The 15,287-nt window shown below is 39.8% G+C and overlaps 1 protein-coding gene across 1 annotated transcript; it reads right to left on the bottom strand.

Moving 5' to 3' along the window:
* Positions 1 to 10,921: 10,921 nt before the first annotated feature.
* LOC133878690 (large ribosomal subunit protein uL11) lies at positions 10,922 to 11,658 on the bottom strand. The gene has a single exon (XM_062317277.1). It carries the CDS (start codon positions 11,587 to 11,589, stop codon positions 11,089 to 11,091), a length of 501 nt encoding a protein of 166 aa, XP_062173261.1. The 5' UTR covers positions 11,590 to 11,658; the 3' UTR covers positions 10,922 to 11,088.
* Between the last annotated feature and the right edge of the window lie 3,629 nt (positions 11,659 to 15,287).

Raw genomic sequence — 15,287 nt, 5'->3', positions numbered from 1 at the left:
TCGTCTTTTATACCAAGGGTTATCTACACCTTGTAAAATTGCTTATCATGTTAATATCTATGAGAGCCAAAGGTGGTCTTTGATGTTTCCTTTGTGAAAGATATACAAAGACATTGGTACCATGTATATAACAAGCTCAAGCAGTAACTTTGCTTTTGGAGTAAAAAATCAGAGGCCTAGCTTCGTTTATTGCTTTTCTTATCTTGGGAATTAAGATTATCAGTATGAGCCATTGCATAACTCTTTAGTTGCATCCCTATACTTGTAATATGATGCATAACTTGATGAAGCTTTGAATTCTCATAGTCCAGTCTAACAAAATTTAACAGGTTAATTTGTTCAGTTTGGTGCAGATCAAGATTGCCATTGTGGTGCTATTGACTGCAGGCGGAAGCCGGGGTTAGGCCTGCCAAGCCTAAGATGTCTTTGGATGCCGCATTGAAACCAGTACCAAATCAGGTGGCTGTGTCATCTCCCAAATTGAAAGCAATTTTATTTGGAAAAGATGTATGCATAGATGAGTGTTTGATAATGTCAAAAGACAACTTAGAAACTCCAATGGCATTTTCCAATTAATGTTGTTTTGATTGCTTTTTTTTTTTTCTTGTATTGTTCATGGTTTTTTATTGTATTGTTGGTAGATGGTTGGATAGGTTGGTTGATTCGAAATATTGGTTCGATTGCATGTAGTCATTTCTGTTGTATTGCATGTAATCTAACTTTAATACCAATGATTACCTTTTGTATAATCGTTACAATTGATTTTCAATGATATGATGTGGAAATATTGGATAATGTAGGACTTTAATGGTAAGTTTGACAAGTAATTATATATAATGATACCCAAAAAAAAATTATATATATATATTAAAATTTTTAATAGTATTCGCGGCGACCACTATGTCGCTGCTAATACTTCACAATTGGTGGTAGCCCAGCTATCGCCGCTATTGGCCCCTCAATAGCAGAGACATCTTGGTTGCCGCTATTGGTCTATCAATAGCGGCAACCTGTATGTCGCCACTATTGGACTATCAATAGTGGCGACACATGGCTTTGGTTCAAAAACCAGTTAACGGCGACAAAAAAATGTTTTTACGGCAACTTTTGTCGCCGTTATTGTTCACTCAATAGCAGCAATGTCTTACGTCGCCGCTATTGATCATTAGAGGCGGAATATCTGCGGCTACCTCATTAGCGGTGACTTGTCGCAGCTATTGATCAATAGTGACAACAAAAACACTTTTAGCAACGACAAAAAGTCACTGTTAATGATCATTTTTTTTGTAGTGCTAGCATATGGTAAGATCAAACCTGTCTTCAAAGAGAAGGGATCAAAAATACCGATACCGAAAAACAGTCGCCCGACATGCTTTTTCTATCATCCCAAAATAGTACCTGCAAAATTTTCTTAAAAGCAACAAGAAAAATAGGGAGCAAATAACAATGGTTCCTAAATTGCAAGGCAAACAAAGATATGACATGTAGAGAATAATGTAATGCAATCAAACCTAATGCTCTAGAATTATGAACCAAATCCAAGGCATGTGTACCCTCACCAACTAGGTGAGTCCATTCCCCCTCAAGGGGTGAATGTGTGCCTCCTTTCTGGCCCATGCTTGCCTTTCTTTTGGTGGTTGTTGACATGACTTCATCTGATGATCCATCCACTACATCATACTCTGCATCCAAATAGACAGCTCCATATAGAATTGATCATCCTCCATCTTTTGTAGCTTCTTCATGAAGTGCCTTGATTTGTTAGTCTTGAGTTTTTCATTCTGATTGGCATGAACAAATCTTTGTTGATGCACTGATGCTGAGGAACCTAATGCCGTGGGGCCTGGTGCATTGGAACTTGATGCCATGGAGCCTGATACTGGGGGGCCTGATGCCTTGGAGCCTGATGCTGGGCCAAAGGTCTAGTGTCGAAATTTGCTTGTCTTGACACTTCTTTCTTGACCTTTGATCTCTGAGCTTTGAGAAGAGAGCACTAAGGTCGGATGTGCCTGCTTAAGGCGCAGTGATGACATATAGGAGGTCGTCAAATGGTGGGAGGCTTCTGAGTGACCGGAATATCTCAACTAATTACGTCCTTTCCTTTATCCACGATTGTGAGTGGAGGCTCGGAGACTGTGGGCTTGACAAAAATAGCCCTAGAATTAGAGGGAATGTTAGAGGGAGGAACTACATACCCGAGTCCGGTCTTGTCTGTTGGGCTCTTCTGGATTGATAGCATATGGGTCAGCTTCTCATTGGTGACCCTCTCCAACTAAAGTTGTGTTTCCAGTAGCTTCTCTTCTAGATCTTGTATCTTGAGCAGCAGCGAACGCTTCTCAGTTTATAGGCTATTTAGCTTATGGATATGCTGCTTACGAGTCTCCCTCAGCTTCTCAAACTCTACATAGAGGATTTTATAAGCCTCTTTGAGTTCTTCCCCGTGTTCATAACTGTGCTCAGCGTAGTAAGAATCCTCTTCTTTATGCGGAGCCACAAAGGCTAGAGGCTGATCTTAAGCGGGAGATTCTTCTTCTTCAGACTCATCACTAAGAGTCGCATTGTAAGCCTTCCCTTTTCCCTGCTTGAGGTTCCCACAATCAGCCCGTATTTGCCAAAGCTTGAGCATTCAAAACATCTGGGGCCTATTGGGTCTTTCTTCTCAACTTCTTTAGGTTCAGACTCTTTGGGGGCCTTCTTCAATCTTTCGGAGAATTTCTTCTTGAATTTATCATTCTTCATCAATCTTCTGAAATTCTTGGCCAGCTTTGCCACTGCATCTTCTCCTTTCTCATAGTCCCCTTCAGATGAGACTTTGGCTTTCGTTTTAGATGCTTTGAGGGCAATAGTCTTCACCTTCTTAACTGGGGGCAAGGACAACTCATAAGTTTGAAAAGATCCCACCAACTCTTCAACCTTCATCTCTTCTAAATCCTTGCTTTCTTCTATGGTAATCACCTTGATTCTGAAATGCTCAGGCAAAGATCTTAGAATTTTTCGGATGAGCTTTACATCCGAGAGGAACTTCCCAAAACTCACCATCGAGTTTCTTAGGTTGCTCATCTTAGAGTAAAACTCTCAGAATGTCTCATCATCAAGCATCTTGATCTCCTCAAATCTAGAAATCAACATTTGAAGTTTGGCAAATTTAAAAAGTTTTGTGCCTTCATATGTTGTTTCTAAGATTTGTCATGCTTCTTAAGCAGTTCCACAGTTTGAAATTTTAGTAAATTCAGATGGTGAAAGCATTTGACAAAGAGCATGAAGGGCTTTGTCATTGGAAAGTCGTGCGTTCTTTTCATTTACAAGCTCAATATTTGAATCCACTGGCTCAATCCAACCAATTTCAATAGTTTTCCAACAATCAATGGATTTTAAAATGAAATGCATATGAGCTTTCCAATAGCCATAGTTTGTACCATCAAAGGCAGGAACGGTCATAAGATTTTGAGACATATTAAAATAAAATAGAAGTCAAAAGAATAACACTCAAGAAATAAATCTAGACAGAGTGTACCAAGCTCTGATACCAAATGAAAATTAAAGAGACTTCTAATTTAACGTGTGTGTGTGTGTGTGTGTGTGTGCAACATGTAACAAAATATCAAAATGCAGAATGTAAATGGAACAGATATATTGTTAACGAAGTGGAAACTCAATTAAGAAAAAAAACCACTCTAGGGCAGCCAAACCTAGGATATCCACTATTCAGAAGACAAAGCTAGTTACAAAACAGTAGCACTCACATACTCCTGATGCAGTGGTCGTACCTTGAACTCTGCTGCATAACTTAATGCGAATGCCACCCTACCAAGTCACTTACTTGAAGGGGTCTTCAATGGAATCATTTACCTTAGGGCTCCTCCCTAAGATAGACTTCAACACGAACACAACAACAGCACTTCAGCAATGACTTAAGAGCAAACTGATCAGCACAATAACTCCTAAATTATACTCTCTAAGGTCTAAGGAATTCACTACCGAATTCTTACAAATTACATGCCTAGAGGCCTCTATTTATAGGCTATAGAAGACCTAAATTGAGTCTGATACAATTTTCTCTAGGCGGCGTCTGGACGGTAGCTGAGGGCATCCAGACAGACAACTGTGCAACCAGCTTTCCAAATTCGCCGATATTCTTTCCTGAATAGGGCCATGTCCAGAGAGTGTTGCCCTAACGTCCGGACGGTTGGACTCCTGCTGCACGCAATTTTCATAAAAAGGACTAGGCGTCTGTACAATTGCAAATCTTTTGCACGTCTTGCCTTATCAAGAATAGCGTCCGAGCAGCATAACCACGTCGTCCAGACGGTTGTAGCTGTCTTCCCATTTCTGTGTTTGGAAAGGAAATCATTTTACTTGTCAAATATTGAATCGTCCGAACGTGTTGCTGAGATGTCCGAACGGATGCAACCTGGAACAGTTCGAAGCTTCTGGACACAGATGGGAGGTCATCTGGACGGATATCGCTTGACTGATGAGCATCCGAACGGTGAGCATACGCTTTTAGATCAGTGAAATTTTCTCATCAGTGAGCATACGCTGCATCAAAACAATGACTTGAATAGCAAAACACACAATCAATGAAAAAGTCATAGTCCTCTCCAAAATAGCAAAACATGTTTAACCACTGTAGAGAGGTGTTTGGCTGGAAAACAAAAATAAGGAGAAACACGAAAACAAGAAATAGGTTCAACCTGTTTTCGAAAACAAGTTTCTTTTTTTTTCTTTTTTTTTTTTTTGGTCAAAAGTGATCAAAACACGCGGAAACAAAGTAGAAAACCATTTTCTTTTTAAGTGCACAGTAATCCTATAGTCATTAAGGTCGGGCGTTGTTCGATTCTTATCAGCTCCACTTTCCTTTTCTTTCTTAACTTTCGTTTGACAGAAGTCACAGAACCTATCAATATTCTCCATCTTCGTCGCACAGCCAAGTCGAGAGAGAGAGAGAACCAGACCGAGAGAGTGGGTGACACACGATGGAGGAGAGGAGGCTTTACAATGGGACATCATTGCCATTCCATAAGAATTGATTAAACTTTTGCTCTATCAATCCAATCACCTTCTTAGATAAAATGAAAATTTGAGACCAATAGACTTGAAAGCTAAAAAGAACCGAAGAGAAAATTTGTAGCCTCTTTTGCAAATAAATTTTGACGTGCATACAGTACTCTTCAGTTCATAGTTACTTTTTTTTTTTTTTTTTTTTTTTTTAGTAATTAAGAAATCTAAACGTCACATATTAAATAAAAAAAAAAAAAAACAAAAACAAAAACTGTTGAATACACACAAACAACACGTATCAATAATTAGATTAGTACTATATTTACGTAGATTTACAAAATATATTACAAATAACATATGAGCCTTATGAAAGATGGAAAAAAAAAAAAAAACAGTAAACATTGTTGAACATCTTTAATAACTCTCATCTCCCACTAAAATTTGGACTCTTCATTTTCCTGCCCACCCCCAAAGGCAAATGAATTAAACCAAAACGAATGTCACTTTTAAACATCGTTCTTGTTGTTAATGTTGTTGTCGTTGTCGTCGTCATCAGTTTCCCCGGCTCTCTCTTCTGCAATAGTCTCAAGCGTAGGGGTACTGGAGGGTTTCATAGGGAAATCAAGAAGTGATGGTGCAACCTCAATCCAAGGCTTCATCACCCGCCTGAGCTCCTTTGCCATTGAGATTAGTATATATAGACGATCGAAGTTATATAATATTTGTATGATCGGGAAGATTTCAATTCATCGTCTCTCTTTCCGCTCGGAGTTTTCCGTGAGAAAGAGAGAGAGAGAGAGAGAGAGAGAGAGAGAGAGAGAGAGAGATAGAAATATGAAAGTTGGGTTGAGGGCTCTGGTGATGGTTAAGTGGGGTTTATATAGAGAAGGCAATGGCTCCGAAGACTTTATGAACAGGTCAAGCTAACTGAATTTAGGATGGATTTCCTAAAGAATTGAGTGGAGGAGAAAGAGGTCTTGGCTTATTCAACATGCTATTCATAGATTTCCATCAAAAAAAATGGGAAATCGAATCCTCAATATCGTTTACTTGAAATCTTCGACCTCCCGACTGCAACAGAATTCTGGTTTAATTACCGAGTCTTTTATGAGAGTTAGTTGCCTTCTACATTTTGTTGTTTACATTACCTGCCCCCATTTATTGCAAAGGGAGTAGCCACAAATAATATTGCTGCTTAATTCTCAAATTCTCGAAAATAAATAGATTCAATCATTACATGATGTATATTTTTGCGGATTTATTTGAGATGAGCTGAATAGGTTAGTTTGATGAAAGTAAATTAATTAATTTACATATAAACCAAGCTTGAGCAAATCACCATCTCCATTTTAGGTTCATGTTTGGTTCTTTATACCCTGTTTGTTTTGGTGATAAAATATTTTCTTTAAAAGTTTGTCATATTTCTGAGTGTTTGGAACAGCATAAGATATTGGTCCACCTGAAAAATATTTTCAGTTGACAAAGAAAATGAATTTTCACGAGACGTAAAATGGTTTATGCTTCTCGTTTGCGTAAATCATTTTTTACCGCTCTTTTACACCATGAGTAAACAATTGTGAGAAAGCCCCTTATGGGATTTAATTGCCCGAGCAGGCCTCAAGTTGCCTAAACACCAGTACAGAAAGGTGGACCTTACAAGGGCCCTCTCACAATTGCCTGATCAAATTGCATGCAATTACACTAAGTCTCAATCCCACCCCTAAAGGCCTTCTATTCTCACACTCTCTTCACTGGCAACTCCTCGTCGTCTCTCTCTCTTCCTTACAACTCCTTAAATTATATGAAAATATAAGAAATTTTTCATACGAGCTAAACATAGGAAAATGTTTTTTTGAACCATTTTCAAGATGAGAATAATTTCTATAAGAACTTGGCATAAAGCCATAAACCTAGTCTTTTGTGCCCTCCAATGACATATGGCACATCAGCTTGAAACATCAAGCATGATAAAGATAAAATCACCAGATTTTTTTCTATATCATACCAAAAGATCCTAGTCCTCATTCAAGACAATCGAATGCCCTCTCCTCCGCCGCTTTATCGCTAAACGCTGCAACCCTATTCCTCCGCTAGAAGCCACCGCGAAAAACAGCCCCTTAAGTCGTTCTCGCAAACAGAGCTTTTGCTAGAAAATAGTTTTCTCATCATTCACGCAAACAGAGCTTAACGTACCGTTTTGTTAGGGATGCATAGAACAAAAGCACCAAAGCTTGCGATCTATTTTTGGGTTTTTTATTCTTAGAATACAACATGAAAACCAGGGTTCACGGAAGGTATTGTAGGTATTGAAGTATGGCTATTGGGTTTTGGTTATTACTATATATTCAAGCTCACCTTCGTAGTCTACGTTACACTGGTTAAGAGCGTGCGTCAAGGGTGGGACTCGAAGGGGTGAAAGGCTATTGGGTTCAAAACTTCAACACCTTGTTTGGCAACTGGGTTTTAGTTCAAAACTTCAACACCTCTCTTTTTTGTCTCAATTTTTTCTGAATCTGAGGAGAGGGATTAATCCAACGAAAAAGAAGAGGAAATAAACTTATTTGAATGGAGACACGAGAATTCAAGTTGATTGGTGCGAAGGAAAAACAGAAAAATTGAATTAAAACTTGTGGAAACATGATGAGATAGGAAAAAATCTAGGAAAAATTGAATTCAAACTTGTAGTGCACTTGTTGTGCATGTATAATTGCCCTTTCATATTTATCATGTTTAATGTTCCAGGTTGATGTGTCATTATTTCATTAGAGGGCACGAAGGACTTGGTTTATGCCAAGTCCTTACAAAAATTATTCTCTTTCAAGATAGCGAATAAAACAGGTAAAAAAGTAGTAATTTTTTAGAACCCTACTTTCAGCTAAAAACATTTTCCGACAGAAAATATTTTATGCCAAAATAAATGAAGCCTATTTTTCAATCAAACTTAATTTTGCTTATAAGCTATAGATCGAACTTGATTTTGCTTATAAGCTAGATTAAACTTGTGTGTTTTAATACAACATTATTTGTGGACAAGAAACCTATATTTTGATGAGTATCGATGATTTGATATATTATTAACAGTTGAAAAACAATTTTTAACCATATAAAAATATTGGTGAATGTTTACTAATTGCCTTTTTTTGTTCACAGGTTCCTTGCAACGCCAGAGACTAATGATAATGATTATATATATATATAAACCTTAAAAACTTGCGAGAGGGAAGGGGTGGTTTTGGACATTGCATGAATAGAGAGAGGTAAGATTGTAATGCAATTGAGTTGAGGTGAAATTAACTAGCAATTGGGTAGAATAGAAATAAAAGTTCCTTAGACATCAACAACTCTGCACCATGGGGAAGTTTCAAGAAGCAAAGAAAGATTTTTTGGTAATTCGAAGATCTCATGTTGTCTCCAGTATCTCTTTTACTCTTCCTCAAAGAATTCATCCAAAATGCTCCATACAAGGCAGTGACATGTTGTATATATGATTGTAACGATAGTCTCCCTGTAGTGCTTCAGTGTCGAATTATTGTATTGTGAATGACTAGAGATTTGGGTTGTTGTATTTGGATTTGTAATGTTTTAGATTTGTATTTGAATTTATAATGTTTGAGGCCTTTGGGCTTTGGATTTGTTTTGGATTTTGGATTTAAAACCTGCATCAAAACTGGCCCAAAAGTGGCCAAAATCATTCAAAATCGGGTCCAAAACCGACTCAAAACCCAAATTGAAAAGCGGTTATCTACTTACTAATCGCTAACCGACGGTTATAAAAATAACCGCCTTCGCCTAGACAATTAGCGGTTACGGTTAGTAAAATGTAATAACCGCTTAAGCGGTTAGCAGTTAGCAATTTTAGCCAATAACCGCCAATTATAACCGTTGGTACACCCCTAGTATTTTGCTCAAATTCTATCAAGCTTTATAAATCGTCCTTGCCATTTCACCAGAGGTTCTGCAAATGGCTGTAGCTGTGTCGGCCACACAAATTGAGTTCCATTTCTAAAACTCTTCCTCATTACTCAATTTTAAAACTCCAAAGACTTAACCATTACTTCTGTCAATGTCTTGTCTAGGATTAAAACCACAATATCTTGACTCCGTTTCCCATTATTCATCACTCCTAAATAACAATTTTTTTTTTCACAAGTAAGAAGATTTTATAAAAAAATGTAAAGCGCCCCTAAGTGTACCGAGAGTATATACAGGAACTACCAAAGCCAGCCTACAAAAGAAAAAACCCAAACGAACCCACAAAAAACAACCCTAAAACCCGAAAAAGCCCCCATCAAACACCCAAACCTGCCCCGAAAGCACCCCAACCCAACAAATCCCCCAAAACCCACAAGAAAACCCAATCAACCCTCCCAAAAAAAAAACACCCACAATCCAAAAAACAAGAAAAAGAAACCCAAATACAAAGCAAACCCGAAATAAAAAGAAATGCCAACACCAAAACCTACGGGTACCCTAGCCCTACACCATGTGTGCCTTGTAACAAATATAAACACAATCTAGCAACTTGCTGAATTTTAGTGGTGGTCTTGCCTAAAAACTGGCTTCTAGTTTTCTCAAAATGAACATTTACAAGTCACTAAACAGAAAGTTACTTGATAAATGAGTAACAACCATAGAGCATATATATAGCGACTCAAAACAAGCTGCAAACAGCAATATTCTTGGGGATGACACTCACCCACGGTTCCTCTCTAGGAGAGTGCCCCCCTCATAGCATCTCCTCAAGGCATAAATATGGTTTTGGACGCTACAACGGAATTTTTCTTTATGTGTGTTCAACCAGAAGACAGTACATATCCTAAAGCAAATAACACTCAAAAGTGCTAAATTTCACTTAGAAAATGAGAACAAAGATTTGAAAATTGCCTCTTGAGCTTAACTGTTACATCCTTATCTGAAAACATGTCATATGATAGGCTTTCAGTCTTTCACAAAAGTCTTCTCTTTTCACAGATATCCAAAATCCAATGGTGATCTATCAAAATGCAATGGTGCATGTAACATTTCTCTTATAAAGCAGCAAAACAAAAAGTGCCAATACCCCTTTTTTATTAGTAAGTTACACATGCACCTAGCAAGTTGAACCCACAACCTCATCACTGTTCACCGGGTTCTTACAAGGGAAGGAAGCACCTCCATTTGAGCCAATTAGCAAAAGAATGTCAATAACCTATTACTTTTTTTGGATAAGTAAAAGAATGTAGGTCATTGATAAGTTGATAGGTTAAAAAATGTCAATAACCTATTACTTTTTTGGGATAAGTAAAAGAATGTAGGTCATTGATAGGTTGATAGGTTAAAAAATGTCAATAACCTATTAACATTGGAACCATGATGTTGAAATGGATAGGTTGCATGGAAAGATTGGAAATGAAATATGCTGCAGAGAAATTGGGATGTTTCAGTACAAGGCCTAGCCTCCTGGAACACAATTGTAGGAAAAGCAACATAAATAAACATATTATAGAAGCAGCAACCTGAACAGTACAAACTTCAAGATTCTGAATGAAAAACTTCTTGATACTAAGTAATACCGAATACGTCACACTTCAAAACGATGCGGGTCAAAAAAACTGAAACAAAGTTTACAATGGAAGAAATTACCAAAATGCAAGTAGAAAAAATAAAACAAAAAAGAATGAATTCAAGAGACAAAAAACTAATTCCCATTTCCTTATTTTATACACAGCAACACGCCACTCAAATATATACCCTAGCCATCTACACCAAAACAACCACCGTGTTTAATTACTAAAATGCCAAGCGCGCATGAACCTATTAACCAGCCCAACCCAACAAACAATCAGAAAACCACACTGAAATAAGCAAATATACCGATCAAAATATGAATCAAATGAACCATCCAAACCCTAGAAATCATAATTCCATTAGGATCATTAAATTAGCTCCTAAAATCCCTCCAAATCATATAATTACCTCAAAATAGTAAACCACATGTTAAATCACAACAAAATCCCCAAATTATCCAAAAATTAAAATTATATTTAAAAAAAAAAAAAAAAACAAAACAAAAAAAAAACAAAACAAAGAAGCTCCTCACTGTGCAGCTCAGTCCAGTGGGATTTCGACGTCACCGTCGGCTATCTCCTGCTGCAAGTCCTTAGGGTCTTTCCCGTCGACCGTACAACCAACGGACACGCATGTGCCAAGGATCTCCTTGACGGTGCCGGAGAGGTCCTTGGCCATGGACCTTGGCCGCATGACCTTCGCGATCTCAATGACGTCGTCGAGGGAGATGTTCCCGCTGTGCTTAATGTTCTTGGTCTTCTTGCGGTCGCGCTCGGGCTCCTTGAGGGCCTTGATGACGAGGGCGGCGGCGGAGGGCACCACCGACACCTTGGCCTGGCGGTTCTGGACCGTGAGCTTGACCGTGACGCGCAGGCCTTTCCAGTCCTTGGCGGTCTCCTTTGCTATGTCTTCTCCGATCTTCTTGGGGGAGAGCCCGAGAGGACCGATCTTCGGGGCCAGAGAACTCGCCGCACCGACCTCGCCGCCGGTGACTCGGACATAGACGTCGACGACCTGTGAGGGGTCAAGCTTCGGCGGCATGGTTGGTTCGTTTGGGATGAGTGAGCTAGGGTTTCCGAGAATCGAGTGCGAGTGGGAAACTATGACGATTATAAAGAAGCTAGGGTTTTGCCCAATGTTGGATAAAATGTCTGTTTTAGTCCTTGGATAATGAGGAGTTTTGACCTTTAGGGCTGTCTTTTTGGGGATATGGAATGGGTATTTTGGTACTATTCGGATAATGTACCTTCATTTTTGAGAATACCGAATGAAGGACACGTATAACTTCTACCTCTATTTTTCTGATTTTTGAGGGTTCATCTACTCTTTCTATGGTTTTACTTCAAAATAAATAAATAAAGAGAGGCCCTTCTATACGGATGAGTCATAAAAATGATGTTCTACAGCCTTCAATCAAACTTTGCCATATCAGCTAGGGGTGGGCAGAACCCGCCCACACCCACAAATCCGCCCCGAAATTTCCAGATATCACTTGGTTTTTGCAACTAACGGGTACTAAATATGAAGACTCGTGCCTTATGGGATGGATTGCGGAAATGGGTATTTCCCAATCTGCAAACCCGCCCCACCCTAAACTTGAAATTTAGCCGAGAGTCTGAAATATCAAATCTGAATCACAATCAGGCAACCACCCATCCATCGACCATATTACCCCAAAACAAAAACCTAAAATGAGAAAAGCAAGAGCAAGAGTCCCAGGCAGCACCGCGCATCCCCCCATCAACACCGCACATCCTCCGTCACCGATACCACCACCACCACACGCATCGCAGCAAGAAGCACGAAGAGAAGAGCGAGCCCGAGGGTGAGGATATCAACCTTCCTCCTCCTCCTGTGGCTGTTAACATTACTCGTCCTTATGAAGATGTGGAGGAGGGTGAGATTCACGAAAAGGAGGGTTTTGGTGGTAGCGAGCACGAGATTGAAGAGAAGAGATTTGATTTGGATGATGAGTCTGGGGAAATGAAGTCCTTTGGTGTTCGGGACGAATCTGATAAGCAAAATCTAGTGTGTTATGAATCTTCTGATTGCCCCATCCCATAATTATTATTATTATTTCTTGAAGCTTTTGGAATTGTTGGTTTGTAATTGGCTGCATTCTATTGGACAAAATCTCTTTCATGTAATGATACTCTTTATCAGAGGTTTAGTATTTTTAGAGTCTTCATATTCAGAGCTATGCTTCTAGAAGATTCTGCACAAATTCCAAGTCAGAAAAATCGGATCTCTTGCATCCGTCCGGACGCTCGACTGTCCAAGCATCATACGTCCGGACAACGAGAACTTTCCGTCTGGACCTTCCTCTATGTCAAGAAGCTTCGAACTGTTCCAAGTTGCATCCATCAGGATGCCTCAGCAACACGTCCGGACGGCGTTCAGTGTTGAACCAGCTATTGGATTTCTTTCCAAAACACTGATATGGGAAGACAACTACAACCGTCCGGACGATGTGTCTTCCCGTCCGGACTCGCTCACTCGTAAGGCAAGTCGTGCATTCAAAGTTCAACCGTCCGGACGACAGTCTTCATGGTGCGGACGCTCAAGCTTCATATATATGAAAATTGCGTGCATCAAATTAATAGTCCAGACGACAGCTGTTATGGTCTGTGAAAATAATTATTGACTTCTTAAACAAACCAAGTGTGTGTATTTGTGTGCAAACAAATATCTTAAATGTGGAATTTAAATGAGACAAGATATTTGTTACGAAGTGGAAATTCTATGAAGAGAAAAAAAACCACACCGAGGCAGCCAAACCCAGGAAATCCACTATCCAAAAACAAAGCTAGTTACAAGACACTCGTACTCACATAACCCTATGCAGTAGTCATACCTTTAACTCTGACGTGTAGCCCAACACGAACGCTTCCCAACCAGATCTTCCACCTGAAGGGGTTTTTGATGGATTCCTTTACCTTAGGGCCAATCCCTAAGATAGATTTCACACGAACACTTGAGCACACACTAGCACCGGCTTGAGAGCTAGCAGATCTTCGATTCTCCCTAAACACCCTCTCAAAGCATTATGAAATTCACCACCGAATTCTATACAAAATCACAGACCTAGAGCCCCCTATTTATAGGCTTTCAGAGACCTCAAAAACTGCTAAAAATTGGACTCTGTCTATCGAGCGTCCGGACAGAAGTTTGCCACGTCCGAACGAATTTCTGCGATATCCTTCAGAAACAGCGCAATTCTATCCTTATCATGTTTGCGCCCGGACGGCTTGGCCGAGCGTCCGAACGGTCTTCGCTAAAACCTTTCCTCGTACAGACGGAATTCTGAAGGTATTTGAACTACTGGATATCGTCCGGACGTATTGCTGAGTCGTCCGGACGGTCTGCAAATACATGACATCGTCCGGACGTGATGCCAAGTCGTCCGGACGGATTGTAGATACTTCCCAAACAGTGTCGACTTCTGAAAATAGACTCCTTGTAGAATACAGAATGACCGAGCGTCCGGACGGTGTTGCTCTGACGTCCGGACGTCTTCAATGTTTATTTGTAAGACACTGCGGGGCGTCCAGACGCCTTCGAAGGCCCGTCCGGACGGTTGCACAGGAACCGGCTGATTTGTCTTGGTTTTTGCAAAGGACTCTTCATAGATAACTTCTAGAAGCTTGTGAACAATAGATGTCTGAATATATGAAGATTCTGATTTAAAAACAGTTGTCCAAATACATGAAGATTGAACAACTGACTGTCCTGTTAAAACGCAACAATTACATAAAGTGTTTTTGTTTTATCTAGAATGTAGCCAAAATACAAACAGTCTGGACGCACCAAGCCTTGATATGAAAATTGCGTGCACCTAAAGTGCAACCGTCCAAACGCTAGGGCAACACCATCTAGACACGGCTCAATTCAGGAAAGAATTTCAGTGAATTTGAAAAGTCGATCGCACAATTGTCCGTTCAGACGCTCTCAGCTACTGTCCTGACGCGCCTAGGGAAAATCGTATTTGATGTGACTTAGACCTCCTGTAGCCTATAAATAGAGGCCCCTAGGCATGTGAATTGTATGAATTCGGTATTAAATTCCATAGAAGCTTAGAGAGTTCATTGTAGAAGTTATTGTGCTAAAGCTTCCTCTCTGAAGCTGTTGCCAAGTGATGTTGTTGTACTGAACTGTAGTCTATCTTAAGGGTTGGCCATAAGATAAAGAATTTCATTAAAGACCCCTTCAAGTAGGTGACTTGGTTGGGGAGCGTTCACGTTGGGTTACGTGTCAGAGTACTAGGTACGATCTCTGCATCGGATATGTGAGTGTTACTGTCTATGTACTAGCTTTATTTTCTGAATAGTGGATATCCTGGGTTTGGCTGCTCCGAAGTGGTTTTTCTCTTAATTGAGTTTCTACTTCGTTAACAACATATCTGTCTCTTTATTTTTCTCATTTTGATATTTTGTTGCACAATATTGCATGCACTTGTTAAATTAGAAGTCCTTTAATTTTCAAGAACCACGGCCGGCTCTTTCTTTTTTCTCTTGACCCTAACCCACCATTGGTTTAGCCGGATCTAGGCAAGATCCATGATCTCAAATCCGACTGGAAACCCACGTACACCGGCGTGGGTTTCATGGGTCTGGGTGCATGGAGCTTGCCGGCGGTTAGGGTCTGGGTCAAGGTCAGGAGCTCGCTTTATACTGCTGGTAGTCGGTGGTCGGGGTCAAGGTCTAGGTCGAGATCTGTCTCTGGATAGATCTCTCTTTCTC

The sequence above is a fragment of the Alnus glutinosa genome, chromosome 9, assembly GCF_958979055.1.
Source record: "Alnus glutinosa chromosome 9, dhAlnGlut1.1, whole genome shotgun sequence".
Taxonomy (NCBI): Eukaryota; Viridiplantae; Streptophyta; class Magnoliopsida; order Fagales; family Betulaceae; genus Alnus; species Alnus glutinosa.
This window is presented reverse-complemented; position numbering and strand designations above follow the sequence as displayed.

Coding starts and splice junctions, on each gene's coding strand:
- LOC133878690 (XM_062317277.1), bottom strand. CDS start 11,589: ATGCCGCCGAAGCTTGACCCCTCACAGGTCGTCGACGTCTATGTCCGA.